The sequence below is a fragment of the Sceloporus occidentalis genome, unplaced genomic scaffold (genome assembly GCF_023333645.1).
Source record: "Sceloporus occidentalis isolate IW3139 unplaced genomic scaffold, rSceOcc1.0.p SCAF_453, whole genome shotgun sequence".
In the NCBI taxonomy this organism is placed as follows: Eukaryota; Metazoa; Chordata; class Lepidosauria; order Squamata; family Phrynosomatidae; genus Sceloporus; species Sceloporus occidentalis.
Window position 1 is genome coordinate 26,788 of NW_028317433.1, and position 26,718 is coordinate 53,505.

Sequence of the window (26,718 nt, forward strand, 5' to 3'; positions counted from 1 at the left end):
GATGTACATATTGGGGGGTCTCAGGATGTGACCCCAATCCAGGTATAAGCAAAGTGTCTGTACGAGGACACCAGTGTCCGAGGCAGGTCCATAGAACATCATTAAAATGCCCAACACAGACCCACCATGAACAATGTTGGTGCCCACCCCTCCCCCAACCTCAGGGTGAAGGGGCAGATTCTCAGGGTCACACAGTCTTATGGCTTTATATTTTGTGATCGCACATAAGGCTTCCAGTCGGTGGTTTTGCTGCCGGTATGTCATGGTGTATAGCCCTGCTTGAAGTCAGTGGTATCTTCCACGAGGACCGGTATTAGAGTCATTCGGGTAACGCACTCGGTGGGTCGCGACACAGAATCTTCACGGTGGGCCGTTAAAGCAGGGGTTCTCAAACTGCGGCCCTCCAGCTGCTGCAGGACTACATCTCCCATAATGCTCCTTCAGCTAAGGGGCTGGCTGAGGAGTATGGGAGATGTAGTCCTGCAGCAGCTGGAGGGCCGCAGTTTGAGAACCCCTGTGTTAAAGGGTAAAAACGTAAAGAAGTTCCCGGGTATAGCGACGTATAACGATAACGCAAGCGCAAAAAAAAGGGGAGACGGCGCCGACGTATGAAAATTATCGTGACAAAAATAATTTAATTTACAACTTTCTAGAGTATTGTATTGTATTGTTATACTGTAACAATAAATATGTAAGGGGGAAGTAAGGGCGGAAGGCAGCTTTTGCCAGCCGTTTAAATCGGAAGTAGAGGGCACTTGACGGGGTTTTGCCGCAGAAGGAAGTGACGTACAGAAGTGCTCCCGGAGGCGGAAGTCTAACAGAGAACCCGGAAGCGGCCTGGCAGCTGCTGTCTGCGTTGCAGCACTTGTTGTTTGTCGGTGTCTCTGGTTACCAAGGAAACCAGAGCTTATAGGTACGTACCTGTGGTGCAGATCGCAGGCCTGGGGGCTGGGGCATGCGTTTAGAGGTTAATTGAGGGGTTATTAGAGGGTTAGCCGTAGGGGCTACAAGCAAGGCAGCCAACCCGAGTCCCCAGATCAAAGGGTTTCCGGCACCTGGACTCACAGCGCGGCCTTCGGTCTTTATTTATTATATGGGTGGGCTGTCAGGGTGGGATTATGAAGAGGCCTTTCATACCCCCCCCCCCAGGTGTGTGAAACATCCTACTAAACGTGTCTCTAGACTGACAAAAGTGATTTATCTCTATTTATATAACATGCCTGAAAATACATCACTCAGGAAAAAACATGGAGGAGGAGAACCATAGCAATGGGAGTCAACATGTCCGACTCGGAGGACAAGAGAGAGGGGGGGCGGGGGCTGTGATAGAAACATTTAAATACATAAAGGGATTTAATAAAGTGCAGGAGGGGAGTTTATTCCGGATAAGGGGAAATGTTAGAACAAGAGACCCGAATCTAACACCAGAAGGTCGGATGTTTAGGTGGAATGGAAGGAGGTTTTCATTTACTGAGAGAGTGGCAGATAAGTGGAACAGACTCCCAGCAGAGGTGGTAGAGGGTAATACAGTGAGGGTATTAAACACACACATGGGATAGACATACGGCTCCTGAATCTAAGACGAGACCCACGACTTATTAAGGTTTGAGTCCTTACGGGGCAAGATCTGCTGGCAAATGCTATGTTTTCATAGATTTAATACAAATAAAGTTATACAAATCCACGTAAAATGACGCACTCTATGTAGATAACATGGACGCTCATTCTCTGTACCGCTTAGGCTTTAGCCCCCTTGGGCTTCTAGAAGTCAGGTCTCTGTGATATGGAAATGCCCTCCGGATCAGGGAGTTTACGGGCCAGGGACGTTGCGATGCTCCGGCTGCGTCTTTTCCTCTTTCTGGCGAAATGAAAACTAACTCCGTTCGCTTCTCCTCCTGTCCCTTCCGCCCCGATCGTTTCTCCCAGGTTACAGTATGGCGGCAGACGAGAAAATGGAGGTGACGGTGAAAACGCTGGACTCCCAGACCCGGACTTTCACGGTGGAGAAAGAGGTGCGGGACAGCGAAGGGCTCTGCCGGGGTCTCCGGTGCCATACAGTAGCCGTGTGTGGATGCCGCGAACAAGCCGTATCGAGCCCATTAACTGCTTCTGTGTTAGCGGATCTCAGTTAAAAGTCCATCTCTGGCACTGATACGGGGGGGGGGGCACTTGGCGGCAGCATATTTCTCTGCTTTTCTTTAACAAGCTTGGTTGTCGTTGCGCATGCTTGATGAAAGCCAGGAACATTCAGCCGTACACTAGCTGTGCTTTGTGTAAAAGGAATGTAAAAGATTCACAAATAACGCATGGAAATTGTTTATAGGAATATTTTATGTTTTTAGGCACATTTAAAAGAGTTTTTCTGCGCACGATATGTATAATTATACCTTTAAATAAAATGGGCTGATATACTGGTCATTAGAGGGTTTTTTGGGCATCCCATTGTCATAGGACTGGAAGGAGCTGCTGGTGCAGGAGAGCTTTTCTATCGGTCGAGTCGTTTTTATTCTGTGTTATAGGAGAAGCTGCAGCGGGGGGCTCTGTAAATGTCGTATTATTCCTCTCTTGACCAGCTGCTGTTTCCCCCCCTCCTTAGATCACGGTGAAAGACTTCAAAGACCAGATTTCCAGTTCTGTAGGAATACCCCCAGAAAAGCAGCGGCTCATTTATCAGGGCCGAGTATTACAGGAGGACAAGAAGCTGAAAGAATACAGTGAGTGTTCATCGGGTTCTTTCTCCTTTTATAGTTCTATACATGTTTGGGTTTTTTTCTTGTTCAGCAAGCAATTTTCATTCATAATTTTGTTTTTTTGTCTTAAAGATGTAGATGGGAAGGTGATCCATCTCGTGGAACGCGCTCCACCCCAAACCCAGTCTGCTGCGGGGGGTGCAGCTCCTTCAGGTTCTTCCACCGGTGCCAATGGAGCAAGTGGAGCAGGGGCCGGAGGTCCGGAGAGAAATGGGAACAGCTACGTGATGGTGGGAACGTTTAACCTGCCGGTGAGATGATACATTGTTTATCACCTTCTGCTTTCTGGGTCCCCGGCCATCTTGGAGCTACACGTCTGGTCCGGGATCCCAGAGCTGCCATCGTGCTGGCCGCAAAGAAGACAACAAAGTCCCTGGAGTCTGTAAACTGTAGACGTCACATGGTTACTGGCAGAAAATATGAAATTGAGTATTATGCAATGTTGGCAAAGACCGGCGTCCACCACTACATTGGCAACAACATTGAGTTGGGTGCCGCTCGTGGAAAAAACCTGGGCACTGGGGTTTCTGGCCCCTGGATTGACGCGGTTTTAAAGAAACTCCTGTAATACAGTAAAAATGTAATTAACAGAGGTGGTTGTTTCCTTCCTGGCTTACCGTCTTCCTTTATTTACAGCATGTGATGTCAGGACTCGGTGAAGCTGCTAGAGGACCCAGGGTTTCCGCTGTTAGTGGGGTAAGTAAGTGAAATGTGCCATGGCGTTTTGTGATGAGGCCTAATAGTCCTCTATATATATATATATATATATATATATATATATATATATATATATATATATATATATATATATATATATATATATATATATATATATAATAAAATGGTAATCCAGAAAATGGGCCTATTGTAAAGAAAGCTTAAGGGTCCAATAGAGCGGTTGTATGTGTGATGTCCCCTACAGGTAAAAGAGGGAGCCCGCGCATGTACTTTGGGGGTATTAATTATCATAGATTTTAGTACATTTGCATGTGTCCGGTATTGGTAACCGGTAACCGCCGTGGTGGGACGTCCCTTGTCCCTCCCTGCGGATTGTTTGCATGTTTGTGTTTTTGGTGAATTACAGGGATCCGTGTCTGATTTACGCTCTTCGCTGTACCTTCCCCTGCTCTCACTTTATGTTCTCTCCATCTTTACCCCCCACTGTCACTTTTTGTCTTTCCTTTCTGTGTACCCCCCCCCCTCCACGCTCATTCCCAACAAACGTCTTCTCTTTTCACCTCCACGTTTTTCTTCTGAAATTCTTCCTCCCTCCGCTCCGGCTGCTGCGCTCCCCGACTTGTTCTCCTCTCCCTCCCTATTTCTTTCTCTCTCACTCAGAGTGATGGCTCTTCTCTCGATGTCCATATAAACCTAGATCAGCAACTCCCAGTCCAGGTACGGCCAAGGCTCAGCAGCTAGTCACGCAGACCATTCTCATCGGCTGTGTTCCGTACAGTCCCGGGACGAGCCGTGCATATGACTTTTGGGATGTTGGCACGCTCTAAGCATCTCGTGGCATCTGTAGCGGCGCGCATGGCCTCTGTTTTATTGTGCATTGCCTCCAGCTCATCCTCGGCATGCAGCCATCTCCCTACCCCCTACACGTTTTTCTTTGTGTGGTACCGTGAAGTAATATTTGGCATCATTATTATCCTTGGAGCCTATTACACGTTGAAATATATCCTACTTAAGACACATTTAAGACCTATTTTTGGTTTCGGCCCCCATTGTCCACTATTTTCTCTTTTTTTTTTTTTTCTTTCTCCGCATTTCTTTTGTTATTAGAATCAATGAAAAGCTAAACATGCTAAATTTACAGTTATTTGGTCAATAAAGATCAATAAGCCATAAAAGCCTATATTCACTTTTTTCCCCTCGAAACACCTGATTGGGATCGAGTCTTTGCTGCTGAGAAGCGGAAGTATCCCAGCATGCATTTGATCTGGCTCTTTCTGATTGGCCGCCCATTTAATCGCTTTTTAAAATATTTGCAAGATTTTTTTTATGAAAAACATGAAAACCACATATGGGGGGTAGTATGACATGCCGTATTGTTTGGCTTCCATGGCGCAGACCCTTTAAGACGTTACTGAAGATGTCAACCTGTTGTTGAGATACAAGACTAAAAAGTCACAATATAAAGGCACAAGAGAATTAACCCCGTCCGTCTCGTTTGCTTTTTCCCCTCATTCTCTTCCTCTATCTTTTATTTCTTTTGTTGTCTCTTCACCGACATACTGACAACTGCTCCTTTACCCTATTATTCTTTTCGCTCCCCCCTTTTACGCCGCCTTCCCCATCACCACCTCCTCACTTTGTTTTTCCGCCCGGTGGGTCCTTCCGTCCGTCTTATCCCCTTTCATCTGTGTCCCCTTCGCCTCCTCTCCGTATTCTGCCTCTCGCTAACATCTCTCCTCCCTGTATCCCTTCTGCCTTCTGTCTCTCTCTTTCATGAATACAGAGCGAGCCCCGTGTCCGTCTCGTGCTGGCCCAGCACATGATACAGGACCTGCAACGGATTTTGGATCGCCTGGAGGTGAGAAGCGACCGTGTGAACCGGCCGTGCTGCGTATAGCTATGTCTGGTAGTGCGTGCCTGCGCTGTGCTGGTTCTGCTGTGTCCTAAAGCCATCTTGCACCCCATGTTTGCTTCAGGGAAATGGCAGCAGCGAGCAACCTACTGAGCCCATGGATACCTCCGCTGCTGAAGGAGAGAGTGGCAGCAGGGAGGCTCCAGCTCAAAGCATCCCCGGTACCGACGGGCAGCCGGGTGCAGTCGCTCCCAGGTAATACCGTCTTCGCTATGATGCTCTCAGTTGCCTTTTCGACCGCCCTTCTTTGTCTCTTTTTTTTTTTTTCCCTCCCTATGCCCCCTGTGCTTCCGTATTACCTTAACCACCCCTTCTCTCGCAGCCACCCGTCCCCCTCTGAATACGGTGACGTCCTCCAGTCTCTCTCTCGAGTGGAAGAACGTCTCGCCCCGTTCATGCAGCGGTACCGGGAAATCATCAGCAATGCAACCTCCGGCGTCTTTGACAACGTGAGATCATTTATTCTTCTCTTTGGCCCTCCAAACCTCATCTAGTGCTTTATAGGAAGCATATTTATCACCGTAAACACAAGAAGTCAAACACGGGTTCCTCTGGCGCTCTAGAATTAAACTGCCGGGATATGACGATTTCAAATATTTTAATGACTATTATTTATTTTATTCATGTTATTTTAAATTGAGATTATAGTTCTTGTAAGAAATTCTCCTTTTTTGTTCTCCCTTCTCCTTCAGCAAGAGGACAGGGAACAGTCTCAACGTGTGCTTAATCTGGTCGGCGAGTCTCTGCGCCTTCTGGGAAACGTTTTGGTTGCTTTGTCCGATCTCCGCTGTAACCTGTCGTCGGCCTCCCCCCGTCACTTGCATGTGGTACGGCCCATGTCGCATTACGCAGGGCCAATGCTGCTGCAGCAGGCAGCCATACCAATACAGGTAAGGGGGGTTTGCACAAGGTTTCTTTTTAGGTTTCCCCTGTATGTTCCCTTAGACTCTCTACCTCCTTACTCCATAGTTTGAACGCATAAGTCTTATGTTTCCGTGCGATACAACCAAATTACAACAAAAGAAAAAGAATAGCCGTAGACTAACCTAAAATTTGTAGCGATTTCTTTCCCGGGCATTTAGGGCAATGGCTATCCCTTCCTTCCTCGCTTTGATCGCTTCTATTTTACCGCATATCGTCCTAAACTCAACCGATATGCCAATTCCCATTTGTGTTTTTAAGATTAACGTTGGGACGACGGTAACGATGACCGGAAACGGAGCCCACACCGGACAAGCCTCTCCTGAAGGGACCCCAGCCTCGACTGTTCCTCCCGGTGCACCTGACCAACAAAGAGGGGCGCCCGAGAGTCAGTCGGCCCCCACTGGGGAACCAACTCCGTCTCAAGCCCCACCACCTTCTGCTCCTCCACCGCACCCCCGCGTTATCCGTATCACTCACCAGACTGTGGAACCCGTCATGATGATGCACATGAACATCCAAGGTGACTATTAACCCTTCTTATCCGCCAATCAAACCGTTCCACGTCCGAGGCTTTATTTACTTGTCTCTTATCTTTTAAGATTCGGGATCTGGTGGTCCTACGAACGTTCCTCCCCCCCCTGCAGGACACGGTAAGACATCTTAGTTTTAATGTGATGCTGAAAGTTCTAGATCTGTGATCGGCAAAGCAGAAGCTGCGGTATCTGATCTAATACAGGAGCAATCGTTATTTAAAGGTGCTGTTCCACTTAGCTGCACTCTCTAGCATGTTAGGCAAATAAGCCAGAGCAAGTGTGTCATTTTACTCTTTTCTCTGAAGACAATACAGAACTTTAGAAGAAACCTTCAGTTTCTATGGAAACACCGATCTGTGTGTGGTTTTTATGTCGTGTGACGATTAAGGGGTCCCAGCAAATATTAGGAACGAGGTTAAATTTTACATTCCACAGACTGGGACGTTTCTACTGCTGCGTTTAGTTAGCAAAGTTCTGAATTCAGCAGGTTGGGTGACCTTTAGCTCATGTATTAGAGAAGTGGTCAGGTTTTATACTGGGAAAAGGTGAAACGGGGCAGTTATACCGGGACGGCTCCCGTATAAGACGTTCCGGAGCTTAGGCTCTCCCTCCCGCTTAGTATTTTAGTCCTTGAGTGTCTGCACCGGCGCTAAGAACTTTCTCGATGTGGCAGAGTCAGGTATAAGAAGACGGTTTAACGTCGTGTGTTTCTGGGCACCAAGAATAGGACATATCAGAGAGGTCGGTAACGTTAACCCTTAGCGTGCTGCTAGCCTAGCGAGTTGGACAGGCTGTACGATCAGTACAGGGTATATAGCGCTGACCCGTCAATCAGTCGGTATTCCTATTCTGTAGGAGGTGGTCCGCACATTCACATGCCTGGTCTGCCCCCCGAGTTCATGCAGGCGATTTCACACCAGATTACCCAGCAAGCCTTGGCCGCGGCGTCAGGTATGAAACACGTTGCACCGTTAATCGCTGTATGCAAAGAAATACGTTCTTAAGATAAAAGACGTAGAAAAATGAGACCTTTTTCCTTCTCTGGTTGTTTCTACTGAAAAGGCAGAATAATTAACTCTCATTCTAGTCTCTGGTCGGTGAGGACAAAAAGGCATCTCGGAGATCTTTAACATGCGCACCTGTGTTATTTTTTCAGGGCAGCAGATTCCCGGCTTCCAGGCTCAGACTCCTCGCTTTGTGTTCACAAGGCCTGTTACCCCCCTTCAGCCACCCCGTCCCGGGGCAAACATACCCGCGCCAGGAGCTGGGGCAGCGGCTGGACCCGCTACCGGCCCAACGGTGAGGAGACGCGCAGGCATTTCTCCGATCTCTGTAAAGACATGGAGGTGATCTGTATAAACGACGTGTAAGTTGTGTGTTCTGCCGCTGATGCCGCTCTTCTCGCTGCCGTTCTTTGCCAGGCTGCGCCGGTAGCCGATGCCTCCTTGGCCCAGATGATCAGCGGACTCGTCGGTCAGCTTCTCATGCATCCGGTCATCGTCGGTGAGTACGGGCTGATGCCTGAGCTGCGTTGTCGCGTTGCTTAAAAGCATTTTTGTTTCGTTAACTTTTTTCCTCCTCACTTTTGCCTTTGCCTGTCCTCCGTTTTTTTCTCTCTCTCTTCACAGCCCAGGGCGGCAGCACAACTTCCACATCGTCAACTTCATCTTCCGCTTCTACGTCCTCCTCCACCTTCACCACCCAAACCACCACCACCAGCAGCTCCTCTTCCTTCCCCAGCCCTCCCTCTGCTCCATCCGGCCCCACTCCGCAGCCGGCCCCTGGGCCCGAACAACAGCTCTCTCAGCTCCTTGGCTCCCTGCTGGGCACGGCAAGCTCCGGGATGGCAAACATTGCCATGGGTTCCCCGAGTATCACCGTGGCTGTGCCAGGGATGCCAGCGTTTCTACAGGGAGTCACCGACATGCTGCAGGTACGTGACGCCATTTACTGACACCATCCTCTAAGGGGTGTCCAACCTGCGGCCCTCCAGCTGCTGCAGGACTAAATCTCCCATATGGGAGATGTAGTCCTGCAGCAGCCGGAGGGCCGCAGGTTGGACGCCCCTGCTCTAATAGGTCACTTTTATTACGGTCTTCCCATTTATAAACATGCCGCGCAGGGATAAATGATTCTATCGTGCCGTCATTTATATATTAGCAATACAGATCATATTGGCCAACATCAATGAGCTGGAATCCATTTATTACCGCTATAACCACTTCTAATAGATTGTCAGCTCACAAGACTCTCCTTCTTTACCAACATGTCTTTTTATGTCAATTTTCATGTTATTGTGCCGTTATATGGCGTAATAATCCAGAAATGGTGTAATATTAACGCTTTTGGATTTTGGAATTCTCTGTCTGTTTTCCCAGCCGATTCCTGTATCCACTTCGGTTCCTCAGTCCTTCGCTCAGCCCCCTCCGTTGGCTCCGTCGCCCCCTGCGGCTCCGGCCGCCCCACCTCAAGGTGCCGCTGCAGACTCCCTGCCCCCTGAGTTCTTCACCAGCGTGGTCCAGGGTGTCCTCTCCTCCATGCTCGGGTCCCTGAGCGCAGCCGATCAGAGCGGGACGGAGAGTATTGCGGCTTTCATCCAACGGCTCAGCGGCTCCCATAATATCTTCCAGCCCGATGCTGAGGGACCCGGGGGTAAGAAGCACCTCAGCCCTCATTTGTCTCCTTTATCACCTTCTCTTGGTCCCTTCCCTCCATGTTTCCCTCTTCGCTGATGTTTCTCGCTCTCTCCCATCACCAGGGTTTTTCGGGGACCTCTTGTCCCTGATCTGTCACCACTTCTCCCTGGTGGACATGGTAATGTTACTGCATGGACAGTCGCAGCCCCTGCAGAATCTGCAGCCCCAGCTCCGTTCCTTCTTCCTCCAGCAATACCTGCATCAGGCAGACCCCACTCCGCAGAATATCCAGGTATGGCGCCCCTTTAAATGTCTGACAAGTGCGGTGGAAACAAGTGTCTGGAATTGTCAGTAAATTCTGTATTATATTTCCCCCCCCAGATGGCGTCTCGTAACCTCATTAATGGACTAGAGGAATATATACGGGAGAGCTTTGTAAGATCACCATCCCTTTTTAGCTCTTTTGTCCATTTTGCCCTTTTTCCCCCCTTTATGCTGAGTCCCTCCTGCTTGTCTCGCGTGTGTCGCATCACGTTTTCATGTGGGGTGTCCCTTGTATGATACAGGCTTCGGTTACTGTCCGTGACGGGGTTGACATCACCAGGACAAACCTTGAATTCCTACAAGAGCAGTTTACCCGGATCACCACACACATCCTACATTGCGCAGGTACGTTATATGTCCGTCACCTGCTTACTGGGTCTCCTGCCGTGGGAGTGGGGATTTGGCACGGCAGGGGCAGACCTATAACAGGGGGGCAGGGGCAGACCCATAACGGGGGGCGGGGTATCCTGCTCCATTTTATCCTACTTTGTGATAAATCCAGTTGGAACTCCGAGCATTCATTCTAATCTGTTTCTTGTCCTATCTTTCAGACTCCACATTTGGTCAGCGTCTCCTGGAGATGTGTAACCAGTCGCTCTTCGAATGGCTGGCCCTGAATCTTTACTGCCTGCGGGGAGACCAGAGCGCGCTAACGTCCGTCATTAACGAGAGAATCGTAAGCCACCTATGGCCCTCCCTATCTCCGGGAATTAGCCCAGTAGCCCTCTGTAGCCCCGATTTGCCCAGATCTTATTCTATCTGTATGTCTTTCAGAGGAGGCTTTCTCTCGACGTCTCTCCTGCGTTGGTCTCATGGGTGACGTCTGTCCTGTCTCTCCGGCTCCAAGTCCTCCTGGGGCAAATGCCAGTAACGGAGGCGGAAGTGCTTCGACACGTTCGGAGGGGGTCCGACTCTCAGGTGAGTCTGAAAGACTTAAAGGAGGTTTATGTGGAACAAAGGGGGTAATTGGGGCAAATTACGCTGAATGGAGGAAGAAGGTGTCCTGGTGCATCAACTTAATTATAACATATACCTCTTACAGGGTTCAGAGTCTCCTTCCCAGGAACAGCCCATGGAGACCACGCCGGCTGACGGCCAGGTATCCGCACGGTTAAATCGTATCTCGTCTCTCCTTCCTCTCACCGCTTTTCCCCGTTACATCCCGTTATTTTCGTCTTTCCAGCAGACCGGGGCTGCCTCTCCTGTTCCGGCCACTACCGTAGAGGAGGTCATGTTCTTACCCCCTCCGAGTTCAGCGCCTATCCTGTGCCCAGAGTCTGAACGTACCCCGCAGGCAGAGGCAGGGGCCGAGCCGTGGGCCGCTGCGGTTCCCCCAGTACGTGTTATTATTACCCCTTACTCTATTCTCTGCGGGGGGTGGGGGACATGGGGTGTAATCCAATTCACGCCACGTAATCTCCGTTTCTCTTCCCAGGAATGGGTCCCGGTTATCAGGCAGGATTTGCAGAGTCAGAGGAAGATCAAACAGCAGCCCCCCTTGAGCGATGCCTACCTTAGCGGAATGCCTGCCAAGCGCCGCAAGGTAATGTCTCCGTTAACCTGCCCTGCGTTATGGACCAGTACTGGATCCCTTGTTGTTTTTTGTTTTAATCTCATTCACCGCTTGTCTTGTATTTCTCCTGTCCAGACGATGCAGGGTGAAGGTCCTCACCTCTCCCTCTCGGAAGCCGTAAACCGGGCGATGAGGACAACGGGAGCCAAGCCAGAAAGCAGTGCAGAAAGTCTAAGAAGGGAACTTGATAACAGTGAAGCACAAGGAAGGTACAGAGAGCAGGTGAGAATATATCTTTCCTCAAAGATGGCAGCGTAGACCCCTAAAACGTACGGATTTTCTGTTAAATCTAGGTAATAAACCTTTTTATGTGTGTATAATGGGCACCTTCATGGTTAATTCTGGGCCCCCATGCCCTTTTACAGTAGCTGTTTTTCCTTAACCTTAAACAACATGGCTGCGGGGGCCGCTTCTGCGCATATATTCTGCTTTCATCGCTGGAGGGTCTTGCTTATGATGACCTTGATGAGATTCTCTTCGGTTTTCAGCTCTGCGAAGACATCCAGAGAGTTCTTCAGGATAACGAGTCGTACAGCCCTCAGCGATTCCCCAACACACAGCGCGTGTTCAGGGGAGACCCCTAAGCACAGAGCGGCCCTAAACATAATATTGTCTGTCACTGTGGTAGTCATATATATATATATATATATATATATATATGTTCCTAAACATGGTACCCGCTCCCTCAATCTATGGACATTGCATCCCCGGTCTGAATGTTGGCTGGACAGCTCGTACACCCCCCCCCCACCCCCTCATTTAGTATGAATCCTAAAGCGTGACTGTGTACAGAAATCCTCAGACAGTAAGAATGCAGCCCTAAATTATACATCTGACCCCCTCGAACCGCGCTGTGTGTACCCCTCAATCACGTGCCCGGCGGCGTACGCGGAGATTTTATGAAACGTCCCTTTTTCTTCCCGTCGGATTATGTCGTGATGAAGACGCACCTCTTCCCCGTTCCCGCAGCAGCAACGCACACGCAGGTCTCTGTCTGTGAACCCCCCCTAATAAAAAGTTTTAAAAGAGCCGCGTGCGCTTCATTATTACACTAAAGGGACTAAAATTAAGATTTAAAAAAATAAATTTCTTTTTTCATGAATGTTAAGCGTAGAAATGGCTTCCCGGCCCCCGGGTGCACCGCGGAGGGTGGGTCACTGCCCGTAGGAGTAGTTCTGAAATGTATCTTCTTTAAAGGTAGAAAGGTAGAAATCATACAATTTCGTAAGGATTGTAGAAATAAAGGCATTTATAAGGCGTTTTAGTTTGAAAGCCGCAATAAATGTGCATAAAATTCACCTCTAGTGACGGGCTAACCGGTCCCAACAGAGACAAACGGCTGCTGGTAACGTGAGCCGGTCGGTAGATTAGCCGGTCACGAGGAAGAGATGTGGTTGCTGGTAACGTGAGCCGGTCGGTAGATTAGCCGGTCCCAACGGAGACAAATGGCTGCTGGTACCGTTAGCCGGTCTCGCTCTCTGTTAAAATGTATCTGAAACGCCCTTTCTTTTCCGCATCGTCCGTCTCGCTCTTTGCCGTTATCGTTAAAACGTGATGTTTTAAAACGGGTAAGAAAAAGTGACATCTGCCTCATACGCCATTAACCACAAAAGCGCTTTGCTGGGGGGCGATCTATGGTTTGGAGCGTCTGGCGAAGATGTTCTTTGTTGGGCCGTCTCTTTCTATTAATGAACGATTGATCTGGGGGGCAACGAGTGACAGGTGGGGCTGGCGGCAGCCGTGTTTGCTCTCTGTCCACGAGGTCTCTGAGAGAAGCGAGGTGGGCTCTCTTCGTGTTTCTAGTGACGTAGTTGTATTGGCGATGTATTTATTGACGAGGTTTTCTGGACCCGGCCGCGGGACGTAGAGAAGCATTAATGGAGATTGTATGAAGTATCCGGTCAGCCGTAGGATCCAAGGCTTGCGGATCAGACGGTCACTCGGTTCGTTGGGGGTTACTGAGTGCTGCTCATCAAGAAAAATCCTTTACTCGGGTTCGAGGAGGAGGACGGTGTCTCAGAGCCTCACGACAGCCGTAGCGGGATTCTACGATTCTCTGAACGTCTCTCTTGCCCTTTCAGGGGCGGATTGGTAAGGGGGGCGTTTGCACCGGGGTCCCCGCCTGCTGTGTAATTTATGCTGTAGTCTATACCGCACCGATGGCATTCGGTAGTTATGCCTGGAGGGGTATTCGCAGAGACGCGGATCCGTTGGGGGTGGATGAGCAGTGATAAAAGCTTCCTATCTCGTGTCGTGTGACGGGATCAGCGTACGAAGCCGCTCGGGTCAGGAGCGCCCAGCCAGCCGCTAAAGGAAAAGATACTCTGCAGGCCGGAGCCGGGATCTTCTTATCGCAATCAGAGGATAGCTATATATATATATATATATATATATACACACACACACACACACATATACATGCAGCTGTGACTATCCATCATACACATGTATGTATGAACACGTGCATATGCGTTCATCTGAATCAGCACCACTTCAATGACAAACGTAAAGAATCTCTGCCAGCCTTGCATTCCCGGTAATCGCTTTCGTTTTTCGGGGGATGGTTCCCCAAGCTTCGTGTGATTCCAGGGGACCCCGATCTCTGGAGTTTCCCAATCTCAGGCGGATTTAAATAAAAAGCACCAGGATCGTCAAAGGGAAATGCAGGAACCCTGAGCAGCCAACAGCTTGCTAATGCTGAGTGTGAGTGAGCGTGTATGTGTGAGTGAGTGTGAGGACACATACATACAACACAAAAGGACCCCCTCTGGAGTTTTGCTCCAGAGCTACAGCTGACCCGGACAACACCAGAAAACGTAAGTTTAAAAAAATAGGGACAGCGTCATCAAACTTCCTTTCATACGATCCGTTTCCTCACATATATGATGATATACGACCAGCCGCGAGGTTACATCGCCATGGTATACGGTCACTCACCCAGCTGCATCGAGGCTGCCGGAAATGTTATCTTAACGTAAACCATCTCATCTCTAACTCCGTAAATGTCTGAAGCCTGCGGAATCCCGACTGCACCGGCGGCGTCGCTACATCTGCGTTGGCTACAACTATTACCGGCAGCCCACGGGCCTGACGGGCACGTTCAGCGGCTAATGAGGACTCTGATAGCTGGTGCCAGCAATATGTAAATCAGCCGCTCATTGCGGCAGAATATATATAATGAAATTATTATAAGCTTCTTATAAACGTCGTCGGCGTTATAAAAAGGTCTCTTGCCCCCCAGTCAGTAGAGAAAAGCTGACAAACAATAAAAAAAGACTTTTCTACGATCATATTGCGAACCAGAGGTCGGACCCCACCGCTTACACCAACCCGGGCAAAAGAAATTAACAAAGACACGAGTGTTAATTCAGAGAAAGTTTAAATAAATCTCATAATTCATGGAATCTTAAAGAAAAACAAAAGTATACATTTTTCAAAAACCTTTTTGATACAAGCGTTCTTTAATATTCGAATGTTCATACCGGATTCATGACTGACAGTATGTATTCATAGCGCGTGTATATATATATATATTTATATATATATCCTTCCAGATAGACACGTGGGTAGCGTTCTGTGCATATAATATAATTACATATATTATACACACAAATATAGACAGATCCATCTAGCATTATGTAATACTTTGTTTTAATTTCCTTTTAGATAAACAGAACATATGGGACAAATACTCTTTATTTAGCCAGAAAAAAGGGGGGGGGTGCAGTAAAGCACTGAAGAAAGGACGGGGAAAGAGAAAAGAAAAGAAGTCGACACAGACGGGGGCCGTCAGAATATTTAATCCCTGTTCGTTTTAAGCAGACCCGGCGTCTCCCGGAACCCCCATACTTTTTGTCAATGACATTTGTTTTGGAGTTGGATGGGGCAGAGACATTTTTCGAGGCGAGGCGGCCAGGCGCATCAGGGGTCCCGAGGAGCAGGGGCTGTCCCACTCTGCGGATCCCTGTCATTGAGGGTCTCGGCGTCCCGGCTCAGGGGTCTGTCCCAAGATCTGGATGTCCAACGTGAAGCATCAGGAGGGAGGGCCTGTGGACCAAGACGAGAACGTTCACAACAGAAAGCGACAGTTGCCCAGTGGCTCAAAGCCCACTGGCCATCAACAGGAGATTAAATGGCTTCTCTCTCCGGTTTACGTGTCTTATTACTGGTGGAAGAAAGCCATTCCATACGTTTATTACGTATATAGAACAGTATACGTAGGATCTGCTAAATGACGTTCCCGTTCAGGTAGAGAAGGCTGGCACTGGAGACCTAGAATGAGACTCACCTGCTGATAGACCTCAAAGCGTTGATTCCTGACCAATCCATAGTTTGAATTTGAAGATTTTGCCCTAAAAAAGGAAACACTCGGATCAGATGCCACAACCATTACTATACCGAAAGAGCGCTAAGCACCACGGCTCGGACGCAGTCAGGTGCTCTCCATTTACCTTCCTCCTGGTGGTGGGACGCAAGGTCCACCTACGGTCCTTCTATGATCAGCTGGTTGCTTTAGATCTGCTGCATTTGTCTGATACTGAAAGACAAAAAAAACTGAACTCTTACAATTAACCGTTTACATTGTCTTTCTTCTGTTTGATTAAATCACCGGAATACTCCGATCCCTACCTCGTTTCTTATATGCGAGTGGCTCCGACCGGCAGCAGAAACCTGGTGAAGGGCCTGCATGGTTTGTCCCATGGGAACGAGGGGAGGCTGCTGAGGTGCAGAAGGCAGGGAGCCAAATCCCACCATCGGGAGCGTGGAGTCCACCATCGAAAGCAGAACCTTAAAGGAAGAGCAAAATTATCCAAGTATCCCCGTCTAGTCGCGGCCGGCCGGCCAGCCCATGCGCACTCATCATTGACAGCCAACACACGCACACTCACACTGGACGATAGGATACGGGCACAAAGATGGCGAAGCATCCCATGGGAAGTACCTGCTGGCCTGGAGCAGGGGGTAGGAATCCGCTTTGTCCCGTGTGATGAAGGGGAGGAGAGTAGTAGTCGGATGGCGAAGCCATGTCCTGTCTGACCTAAGAGAGTAACAAAAAAATAAAAAGGTAAGAGATGATCTACATTCATTCAACCAGAAACACATCAAACACATCGGTGCCCCTCGGAGTCGCGCGTCCTGAGACGGGACAAACCGTTCCCCACCCGCATCAGCTGCTGCGGCTGGTCGGTGCTAACCTGGGCTGGACAGTAAGGGCCGCTGTAGAGGAAGGCAGGCGCCTGGTAGAGGAGGCTCCCTGCAGGCACTTTGGCCAGGTCCGAGAACTCCACATACTGGCCTTTCATGGCGATGCCAGAGAGGAGAGCGGAGCCTGGGAGCAGAGCGGGCGACGAGCCGGGCGACGGAGCGGCGTGTAGATACAGAGGCTGCGACCTACCGGCAGAGACAAAGTGAGGGCAACGCAAAGGAGAACCAAATGGAGCTGGACGGAGGGGTTACAGGCGAACACGACTTTTAACAAGGAACAAATTACATGAAACCAAAAGTACAGAAGAAGCGGTTACAGTCCTAGAGCGGACCGCTCGGGGGAGACTTGAGGTCCGAGGATGGAAGGAACCCTGGAGTGTTTGTCATCATAATCCATTTATCTCATTCTAGTGAATCAACCCCAGACAGTGTTTGGGACATCAGTAAAAGAACAGGTGGGGAGGACTTACCTGAAGGGCTGCAGGGAGGGTGTCCCGGGTCGGTACCCGCTGCCCGCGTTGGTCACGTGGATGTCCACCTGAAACGGAGGAGCGTTATTCAGCCGCCTTAGGGGAACATCGCATGCGTGTAACAGGACTTCTGTCTCTTATCGCAGCAGCAGCCGCCGGAAGGACATGTTCTGTGCCGATATCCCAGCACAAGCGCCCTCGCTATTATAAGCTTGCGAGCCGGGCCCTCTCTACCCGACGTATCGTCTTAGTCTGTCAGTATATATACTGTTGGCGCGATATGATAATAATAAGATGGTCTCATACCTGATAGTACTGGTTAGAATAGAGTCTCTGATTCCGGTCATCTGGAAAAGAGGAATACAAACGGTTAAACCCACACGGCTAGGAGCGGTTATTACAGCCCGACGTCCGATCTTCTTCCAAACCTATAGCGGAATCGAGTCACAGACAGCCTCGCGGAATCACATTACTGTATGGAGTTCGGCTACTCATCCCAAACGGCATTAGCCGTACCTTGCTGGGAAGGCCGGGGTCCCTCTGGGAGAGCCGGCGAGAGGGAGAGCTGTCTGCGATCCGCCGGAGGCTCTGCCGTCGCTGACTGAGGAGGAATGTCCCAGGTCCGAGGAGCGGAGGCTGCCTAAAAAAAGTCATTTTAAAACTGGATTATTCCTGACATATCACCAAATGCGAACATCTTCCAGTCCACCTTCCCAAAGTAGAGATCAAAACACCGCCCTTCATCGAGGAGCGAATAAAGGACAACATCGGAGGACCGCAGGGAAGAGATTTCCCAACTGCACAAGGTGAATGAAGCAGGTAATCAATACATGCGCAAATAAACAATAAGCAAGAATGAAGGGGCATGACACCTACAAGAAAATAAGGAAGGAATGAGGAAAATAGGATTAAAAGGGGGAAGAAAGAGGGTAAGAGAAAGCTGTGGGCACGAGTGATCGGTGAAATGTACAGCCGCTCTTACCACTTGCGGGCTAGCGCTGCCTTGGGAGTCTCTGCCATGATTTGTGCCATCGGTAGGATGACGGGGCTCCTAAAAAACAGGCCACAGGGAAGCCAAAGCGGAAGACGCCAGAATAAAGAGACGAGCCGAGATAAGAAAGTTACTCACCTGGGGGCCCGGGGAGCGCGAGGCAGACGGCACGCAGGATGGGGTCCCGGGTCGGCGAGGGCCGTCTGGTGGAGGCTTCTGGGCACGCTCAGTTCCAATTGGGTCAGGGGGGAGACCCACCACCTGGGAAGATTGAGAACATGAGAGACGCAGGTCCGGGATCAGGGGATGGGAGTGGGAATTGGGAGCGCCAACGATTAAGCAAGTTACCGGTGGGCGTCCTTGCTGCGACTGTCCGGCGGGTATCCCTCCACCTGGTCTTTTGCCCCCGTCAGGTTTCATCCCCCCGTCGGGGGAGCTACGCTGGCTGCAGCTGCTGGAGGACAGCTGGGAATCGCTGCTTAGGTCGACTCCGCTGTCCGACTGACTCATCTGCAGGGCGAGGGACACCAAGGTGGGGATTTAGAGCTGGCGATTCCCCTCAGCCCCCCAACAAACCTCCAGACATCACAAATCACTACACATAACACGCAGCCAGCCCTCCTGTTATAATAAACCATGCAGGCCACAGACACGGGCAGCACTACCATCCCACAGCGCAGGACACTCCTTTACCTCCGTGTTTATGGGATCTTCATACGTGTTCAGAGGCTCCATCCAGGATTCCATGGGATAAGACGGACAAAGCTTGGCTCGGTCGCCTGCAGAGAGAAAACAAGATGGCAAAGGAGAGGCGAGAGAACACAAACATCAGATGTAAAGCAACTAAATAGCAGCTAGAATGTGACAGAATAATGTAAATTATTAAACGCTATGGAAAAAACATAAACCTGGAACCCTGGGATTATGAGCCCAAGCCTGTGCCTCCCCATTATACTCTGCCCCCAGTTCACTTACTGGTCTGTCCCCGTGTCCAGACACGTGGTGTAAGCGCTACCGGTTGGTGGTTGCGTGTGACCGGATCTCGCCATGCCCTTCCGGACCCTCTGGTAAAATGCACATTCTAGAAGAAGATTTTAGAATGAGATACAAAGCTTCAGCTGGGCCACCGCCACTCACCCAACAACCAGTTCCTCACCTCCGGAGCGTTCTCTCGGCCCCTCCGAGGGCGCATGTTGCGTTTTGGTAAAGGGACAGCAAACGTTTCGTTCACCAGGTCAGTGTTACTCAGGAGAGAGTCTGAAACAAAGACCAAAAGATAAAAGCCACGGCACCAGCCAGACTCCTTAAAACACCACGAAGTATACCTTCCACTATCGGGATTCACGTGACTTCTCACCTGGCCTTGGTTGGCGGAGCTCCGTGGAGGGATCCATGCTACGGTTGGCAGGAAGCGGCTTGCCGTGTCTCTGGCCAAGTTCACTGAGTGCCTGCTGTATACCCGCAGGGTCGCTATGAATCACACGGTCCACGCGGTAGACGGCACTGGTGCTGGGGGGTGGGTGGTGGAGGGGAACCGAGGACGGTGGTCGGTCCTCGTTTGTCCTACCCCTTCAAGAGAAAGAAACAATAAGCATCCTGTAACAGAGTTATACACGGGTGCAAAAAAAACTCGAAAACAAAAAAATGCGGCAAAACACACTCACCCCCGATTTCTGGGAGAGGGCCACGCTCGTTTCTCTCCCCCTCTACCGCCGCCACCTCCTCCTCCTCGCCCTGATCTCTGACCCGCAGGGTGCATGGGACGCCGGTTCTGCCGCTCCATTACCGGCCTCTGGCTGGTGAAGCTCCTCTTAGACAAGTCTTTTCTCTGCTCCCGTCCTCCTCCCGGAATGGTCACGGTGACGCCGCCGCCGCCTCCGTTCTGAATCGGTATTTCTCCTCTCTCCTTCTTCTCCGTGAAGTCGCTGCTCTCCGAGGCAGTTTCCCATTCTTCGTTGGCCTGGTCGGAATTGGCATTGCAGGGTTCGGGAGACTTGTGTACTCGGCGAGGAGCAGTTGCCCGGTCCTCGTCGTTGGGAAGCGGCCGCTGCTGCTGCTCCTGCGCGGCGGTCGGTTGTAGCTGCTGTGTTGCCGGGGGCTGTTGTCCTCCTCCGTTCCCGGCCCGAGCAGCGTTTTCCCTCTCTTGCTTGAGTCTCCGGAAGCGAGGGGGTTTGTCCTGCTGCTGGGCTCTACCGTGGTGGCGTCTTCTCCTGGGTGGTGGAGGCGGCATCAGGGCGCGCTCTTCTCCAGGCACCGGCAGCATTTTCTCGCTCTTCGGTTTGTGCTGCGGAGGTTGCTGGGCAGGAGGAAGCGGAGACTGCGAGGACTGTTTAGGGTTTGAACACCATGGCATAGATACTGCGGCTGCACCACCTCGGCCCCTCCTGGACGGCACCCCCCTAGGGGTAAATGTGCGTCCTCTCGCTGAATCTCTGCCTTTTTCTGGGTGGCGCTGATTGCCGGAAGCCGGCACTTCACCTTGTTGCTGCGGCAGTCCCGCTTTGCCAGCCTCTTTTTCGGACACGGCGGGTTCCGTCTCGCTTCCCGTCTCAGAGCCGCGCTGCCTCCTCCTTTTGGGCACCTCTTCGTACTCTGAGCCCTCGCTGCGGGTTTCGCTAGCGTTGCGTTCCCGGCCACCCGGTCCGCTTATTGGCTTGCCCTCGGCGTCGACTTCCTCTCTGTAAAAAGGGCTCTCTCTCCGATAGCCACCACGAAATTCCCGGCTTCTGCCTCTTCCGCCGCGTCCTCGTCCGTTGTACGCCCCGCGGAATCCTCGTCCTCTGGCAAAGTACTCCCCTCGACCACGTCCTCGAGATGTGGAAGCCATCGCTGCAGAGCCGCGGGCCGGAGCCATCGCTGCAGTTTCTTTCCTCCTCCGCGATGGAGATGCGGCCGCGGGTTCTCCCTCCCGGTTAGGCTGGCTTGTTTGCCTAGGCTTCTGCGGCTCTGAAGCTGCTAGCGGCGCTTGGCTTGCTTTCCCCTCGTGATGATCTCGGACGGCAGTCTCTTCTCTTTTTACTGCCCTTTTAATGGGACCGGCTCTGCGCTGGGTAGGAGCCTGAGATGGGGCACCTCCAACATGCGCTGCCTCCTCCTGCTGCTTCCTACCCCCTCCAGGCCTGGGACCCCAGCGCGTTTCGGTCTTGGACTCACGACGAGGTGGTGGCCTATGGTACTCAGACCTGCCAGCTTGCCTATCAGGCCTTCCGACTTGCCTCTCGGACGCCGGTTCCTCTCTGGCATTTTCCTTCTTTTCTTCCTTATGCCGCACGCTGCTAACCTCTGCTTTGGAAGGAGCCTCGGGTTGGGGAGCAGAAGCGGCAGAAACCTCTCTTCGGAGTATGACTGGTTCTTCCGCCCCTCGGCGAGCCTGATGGGTGGGAGTGGGGGTTGGAGAAGTCTGAGATGGGGTCACCTCGGCGTGTCTCTGCTCGGGTGCCGGCGGGGGCTGTTGTGGCTGCTGATGCCACCCGCGCTGCTCATCCAGAGGATAGCGATGCCCAACAATGGGCTGTTGGGGCGCAGCGACAGAATTCTCCGCGTAGGAAGCAAAGTTACCCAGATACGTCGGAGCCTGCGGCTGCTGCGGAGGGAGAGCGCGAACGGGGGGAGTTTCACTCCTGAAAGGAAAGATGAAAACAAAAATGTTGTCTTTAAAAATGGCCAACGTCCAGTTGGAGGACAGAAAGTAATCTGCCACACAACGTTTTGGGCACCTGGCCACCCACAGCAAAGAGGAAACACCAACCCACGTGGACAGATCAGTCTTACCTCATGTCCCTTTTCTCCTCCTCTGGATTAGGGAGTAGTGGAGACGTGAGCGGCCGTGCCTCGGTAGGGTTATACATCTCCCCACCCCACATGAGCTTGGGGTCTGTCGGTGGGGTTCCTCGCTCCCTTATCATTGATGGGTGACGATCGTAACCGTCTGACCCTGAGCCGCCGCTGTCAGAACGCTGCCGGGATATCAGTCCTACCAAAAACACACAAAAATCCCCAAAACATTGCTGTAGTTTCTATTACGAAAGACAGTCCATCTCCAACCCAATGTATTTCTCCATACGCCCCATACACACACACACACACACGCCTGTATCACTCGACCCCAACGCTCACCGGTAGGATGCACCCCTGCAGCCTGGGGGTAGTAGTCCAAAGGCCTCCCCTGCATAATACGTGGGTCGATAAACGGTGGCATCATAACCCAGCGAGGGTCATAGCTCACGTGAGGGGGTGGAAGAGGAGCGGGTTGCGGCGGCTGCGGTGTTGGTACAGGCGTTGTCCTCCCCAGGGAGCCGCCGCCGTACATGGCTTTCGGGGCAGCCTGCGGAGGTGCTGCTTGCGGAGTCTGGGAAGCGGGACCGGGTCCGGCGGGCGACGGCGGAGTGGGTTCTCTGCTCTGCTGCCACTGCTTCATCAGCTGCTCCTACACGAGGAGTAAACCCTGCATTCAGCATTACATTCCCAGCTCACAGAAGGCTTGGCCCTTTATAACTGATAATATACGGTGTATCTTTCCAAAAACTTCATAAAAGGATTTCTTTCAGGACATCGTTATCCTCGGCGCCCAGCGGCTCACTAAATAGCACTTTAAACGTCATCAGCCCACATCGTACCTGCTGCTGGCGCTGGAAGCGGGGCGGCAGGCTCTTCTGGAACTTGCTGTATCCCACCTGGGAAGGTCCCGCGGGGAGAGGGCGGCTCGCAGGTGGTGCTGGCTCCTGCTTGACATCAGGCCGTGGAGGGGGAGATGGCTCTGCCTTCAACGGAGGTGCTTCAGGTGACGGTGGGGCGACAATAGGCTGGGGTGCAGCTACAACAGCAACAGGGGCTTCTATGACTACAGGATGAGAAAGACAGAGGGTAACGGCATTAAGAAAAGCAGATAATTAGATATTTAGAATCTATTGGCACCAAAACACAAAACAAAAAAGAAACACACTTTCCGTGGCATCCGCACATAAAATTACTTTTTGTCATCTATTTAAGTTCATTCCCTGTACACATCGAGCTCCGTACCAGCAGGCGTCTGGCTTCTGGGCTCTGCCTCTTCGTTGTTAATAGTGTTGGTCACGCCGGCAGGCGGCTCGGGCTCCTCTGCAGTGGCGCGGTGCTTCATATCAAGACGCTTGAGCTTCTCTGCGCAAGCGGCGCGGCGCTCCTCTTCCATCCGGCGCTCTTCCTCCTCTCTCCTCCTCCTCGCGCGTTCTACCGCCTGCGAGATTTCCGAGGAGGACTGCTTCCGGCGCTGGCGCCATGCCTCGTCGTCGTCTTCCACCGGCGCCACCACCGGGGGCGCTGCCGGCTTCTCCTGGAAGAAAACCAGATTATGATTGGTGCCCCCCAGGAGGACAAGTTCTTTTTTCTCTATTTCACACCCATTTCTAGCTTTCGTCTCACTATCAATCCGCGCCTAACCATCGCTTTACTATGTATTCCCCAAATAGAGAGACGCTGACCTTATGTTCAGGCTGCGCGGCACGATGGGAAGACGGAGCCCTCTGAGGAGGTGGTGCTATGGAGCCGGGCGCCGGTACGGGTTCTGGAGATCGGGGCGCATCGACCCAGGCTACCTTGGGAAGAGGCTTGTCTTCTGTCGGCGATCCCTTCCTGGCGTCCGACGGCTCCGACTTCTGCGGTGGAGCGGCAGGCGGTTGTTCGTTGTTAGAGACCGCGGTGTCTCTGAGGACGGAACAGAACGGTACGTGAATAACCAGAGAGAGAGAGGAGAGAAAGGTATGAAAGGGAATTACGCCAGGTACTGATCAAAGGGCCAAACCTCTTTTCTTCGGTGTCTGTGTCTTTCCCGTCCTCGTCATCGCTGAATTTCAGCTTCTCCGTGTAATCTACCTCCTCGTGCGCCCCTTAAGCGACAAAAGCCAATTACACCGTTAAAGATGGAAGCGAGGAGGGGCGGAAAAAGCCACCACAAGAATAAAGCCGTCTCACCAGCCCAACCATCATCCGCCTCCTGGTCAAGCTCATCGAATTCCTTCAGGTCGTCATGCTTTAAGATGGACGGGCGACTCACAGGCTCAGTCATCCTGGGGGCAGTTTGAGGGCCACAAGGTGGTGCCAACCGCGGGAACCTACAGACAATAAGCGTAACATTAAAGCCGGACCTACAGCCCCGCATCAACCAAAACAGAATTACATTCTCCAAAGAACGCACTAAGCGTCACCATTAACACATTTAGTTTAACAAACATTACGTTTGTAAAGAACCCAAATAATCTGGTAATTACGATGCCATAACATGATGATGTCATTAGCCTCACCTGGAAGCGTCCGGTCCATGAAAGCGGAAGGCCCCCTGCGGCCCATATGGAGGAGGGAATGGCAAGTATGGGGGATACATCTGCAAAATAGGAAAAGAGGAGAAAAGTAGATAAAATGAACAGAAAATAGAGGGGACAAAATAACGGATGAGACCGCGTGAAGGTCGAAGGTACTCACAAATGGTGCCATCATCCCCCGGTATGGAGGGAACTGTTGGGGTGCGGGGTTAGGCACCCCTGGGCGGGGGGGTGGCTCGCAGCTGGGTGGGTGCGCTGCGTCGGAGGAAGAATCGCGGTTTTCGCCATCCAGGGAGCCTGGAGCAAGCCCACCCCTGCCACCCCCGTCCCTCCAGCTTGTCACATCTAACGGTAGGAAGATAAAGAGAACGTCAGCTTAGCCAACATCAGCCAATAGCAGCGCCTGATGTTACATACGGTCTCACACCACGTATAGGGACTCACTCTGGGGGCGGAGGCTTGGTCCGGGCCCATACGACACAGCGGAGGCGGCCGGGTTGTGCCCACTCTTGTCCTGGTCCCCAGCTGCCTGCAGGGTTGGAAATTCCTCGCGAGAGAATGGCGACGGTCGGTTTGATGCCTTTCCACCTGATAGGAGGAGATTAAACGTTAGCGGGACAGACACCGAACTGCTCATTCATGTATCTACTACTTCAAACTACTCGGGCGGAGAAGGCAAGAGACAGCCGCTCGCTCACCATCTCCTTGCGCTCCATGCGCGACGCTGGCCTGTGCCCAGGTCTTTACCGCGGCGGCGGCCGGAGGGGGGGGCTGAAAGAAACCAAAGTCACCATCATGTTATGGAGGACGTGCGACGGAACCAAAATCCTACATTTTCCAGTTAAATATAAATAATGAGTCTCCTTCATCGTCCAACGACAAGCAGGCAGTAGCCGGGACTTTTAAAAGGTAAAGGTCTGGGGCCAGCGCTTAAATAGTTGGGCTTCTTAATGGCACTTCCTTATTTGTGTACAGTCTCTAGAACAGTGAATGAACTGAAACATGCGCGGGGTAGACATATGGCCCCTGAATCTAAGACGAGACCAACGACAGCAGGAAAAAACGGGCCGTATGGAGGGGCCGAATGGGAACGATCTGCCGGAACATTCTATGTTTCTACTGAACAAACGTGCCAAGCGAGACCCTAAAAGCAAAGCAGATTTGGTGAGAGACCCCCCTGCACAGGGGAATGCGTCACCTCTTGTGTAACTGGGGGCCGCTTCGGCTGGCTTGATGCAGGCATCTGTGTAGCCGGCGGTGGCTGCGACTCCGGCTGCGCTGCTGGAGAGACATCGGTACTGAGAGACAAGAAGACATTATATTATATATATTATATTATATATATCACAGAGTCAACGCAGCAGCAGGAGGAAAATAAAGCCTTCGCGTAATACCAGCCCTGCTAAGATCAAACACCAGCCTTCTCACTCACATCACCCTCATCCGTTCTATTAGCAAGCGCCGGGCCGTTGCACTCGCGGTGCTCACATTACCTCTTTGGCTCTGGCGTGTCCTGCTTGCTTGCCCATCCTGATCCGTCTTTGGGGACTATTGAGACGTTGGGGTCATTCCCTTTGTTTTCCGCTTTCAGACTCGGGAGGTTGGCAGGGGGGGGCATACGCCGGGCAATGGCAACTTTACCGAGACTTTGTAGGCCATGGCGGGGGGCGACTGGGAAGAGAGGGACACACCGGTCATGCAAAGATTCAGAGAGAAACACAACGGCTTCGCTCTCCCCCGCACCCAACGCAACGCGCACAGCAGTCTCCCGGTCGCGACGCTGTGACTCCCGCACGGAGGGCGGCGCATGCTCACCTGCTGGTTTCTGCACCTCTAAGGACTTGCCCTTGTAAGTATCAAACAGGTTGAGGGACGAGTACTTCTTGCCATCCTTCCCTTTTGCAGTCTGCCCCGGCCGCTCTGACATCGCGGGGGAGGCTCATCGAGTATGGACTACGACAAAGAAGGGAGAAGTCATAAAGATAACATTAAGGGCGAGAGGAGGGGGGGGGGGCTGGGGGGGGTTGTGCGTCAAGACGGGGCGAGACGCAGAAAGCCACGAAGGAACTCGATATCGCGGTAAGACATATAAGATCACCTACTCACATAATTTGGCGAGTAATCGGCGCGCAGGCATACACTTATGGGCAGTGATAATGCCCGTGTCTCTGGGGCCATCGCTGCCGGTGGGCATCTACTCCCCCGAACCCGTATGGCGCCAAATGTGCGTTCACGGACTGCTGATCTGGGAAACACTAGCCCTGAATATCTGTGAATGAGTAGTCTGTACTGTGCAGCGCCACCTGGCCAAACCCGACTCCAGATAACGTGCCAGAATCCGACCATCTGCCATGGAAACCGACGGCTCGTGTGTCTACCAGCTCGGAAGCACGGGAGGGTTGGTGAACCACTACCTCCTAGGGATA

The 26,718-nt window shown here is 51.6% G+C and overlaps 2 protein-coding genes across 2 annotated transcripts; one reads left to right on the forward strand and one right to left on the reverse strand.

Annotated features, from left to right (window-relative positions):
• Window positions 1–1,934: 1,934 nt before the first annotated feature.
• LOC149271883 (large proline-rich protein bag6-like) lies at window positions 1,935–11,914 on the forward strand. The gene is made up of 26 exons (XM_089507032.1): window positions 1,935–2,012; window positions 2,597–2,714; window positions 2,823–3,001; window positions 3,387–3,446; window positions 4,089–4,145; window positions 5,212–5,286; window positions 5,405–5,535; window positions 5,663–5,789; window positions 6,033–6,230; window positions 6,523–6,784; window positions 6,864–6,914; window positions 7,653–7,748; window positions 7,954–8,096; window positions 8,219–8,300; window positions 8,426–8,739; window positions 9,176–9,449; window positions 9,556–9,725; window positions 9,815–9,868; window positions 10,000–10,102; window positions 10,309–10,433; window positions 10,532–10,675; window positions 10,800–10,856; window positions 10,944–11,093; window positions 11,193–11,300; window positions 11,406–11,552; window positions 11,819–11,914. The coding sequence occupies exons 1-26, from the start codon at window positions 1,935–1,937 to the stop codon at window positions 11,912–11,914; spliced, it is 3,399 nt and encodes a 1,132-aa protein (XP_089363158.1).
• A 3,337-nt stretch (window positions 11,915–15,251) lies between these two features.
• Window positions 15,252–26,219, reverse strand: LOC149271884 (protein PRRC2A-like). The gene is made up of 31 exons (XM_089507035.1): window positions 26,108–26,219; window positions 25,786–25,963; window positions 25,491–25,590; window positions 24,991–25,063; window positions 24,737–24,880; window positions 24,453–24,637; window positions 24,275–24,354; window positions 23,946–24,085; window positions 23,776–23,860; window positions 23,456–23,678; window positions 23,016–23,307; window positions 22,613–22,836; window positions 22,113–22,422; window positions 21,768–21,969; window positions 19,661–21,616; window positions 19,354–19,565; window positions 19,153–19,253; window positions 18,972–19,077; window positions 18,690–18,775; window positions 18,345–18,506; window positions 18,135–18,257; window positions 17,522–17,645; window positions 17,312–17,352; window positions 17,006–17,073; window positions 16,493–16,721; window positions 16,273–16,368; window positions 15,960–16,118; window positions 15,802–15,867; window positions 15,747–15,751; window positions 15,619–15,697; window positions 15,252–15,377 (listed from the first exon to the last, which is right to left on the reverse strand). Exons 1-31 carry the CDS (start codon window positions 26,217–26,219, stop codon window positions 15,252–15,254), a joined length of 6,087 nt encoding a protein of 2,028 aa, XP_089363161.1.
• Between the last annotated feature and the right edge of the window lie 499 nt (window positions 26,220–26,718).

Coding starts and splice junctions, on each gene's coding strand:
- LOC149271884 (XM_089507035.1), bottom strand. CDS start 26,219: ATGTCAGAGCGGCCGGGGCAGACTGCAAAAGGGAAGGATGGCAAGAAG. Junction 17,646..18,134: donor CGCGCTCCCCGGGCCCCCAG/GTGAGTAACTTT, acceptor GACTTTTTTTAG/GCAGCCTCCGCTCCTCGGAC. Junction 15,378..15,618: donor GCTTTGAGGTCTATCAGCAG/GTGAGTCTCATT, acceptor CTTGGTCCACAG/GCCCTCCCTCCTGATGCTTC.
- LOC149271883 (XM_089507032.1), top strand. CDS start 1,935: ATGGCGGCAGACGAGAAAATGGAGGTGACGGTGAAAACGCTGGACTCC. Junction 11,094..11,192: donor GGGCCGCTGCGGTTCCCCCA/GTACGTGTTATT, acceptor TTCTCTTCCCAG/GAATGGGTCCCGGTTATCAG. Junction 11,301..11,405: donor TGCCTGCCAAGCGCCGCAAG/GTAATGTCTCCG, acceptor TCTCCTGTCCAG/ACGATGCAGGGTGAAGGTCC.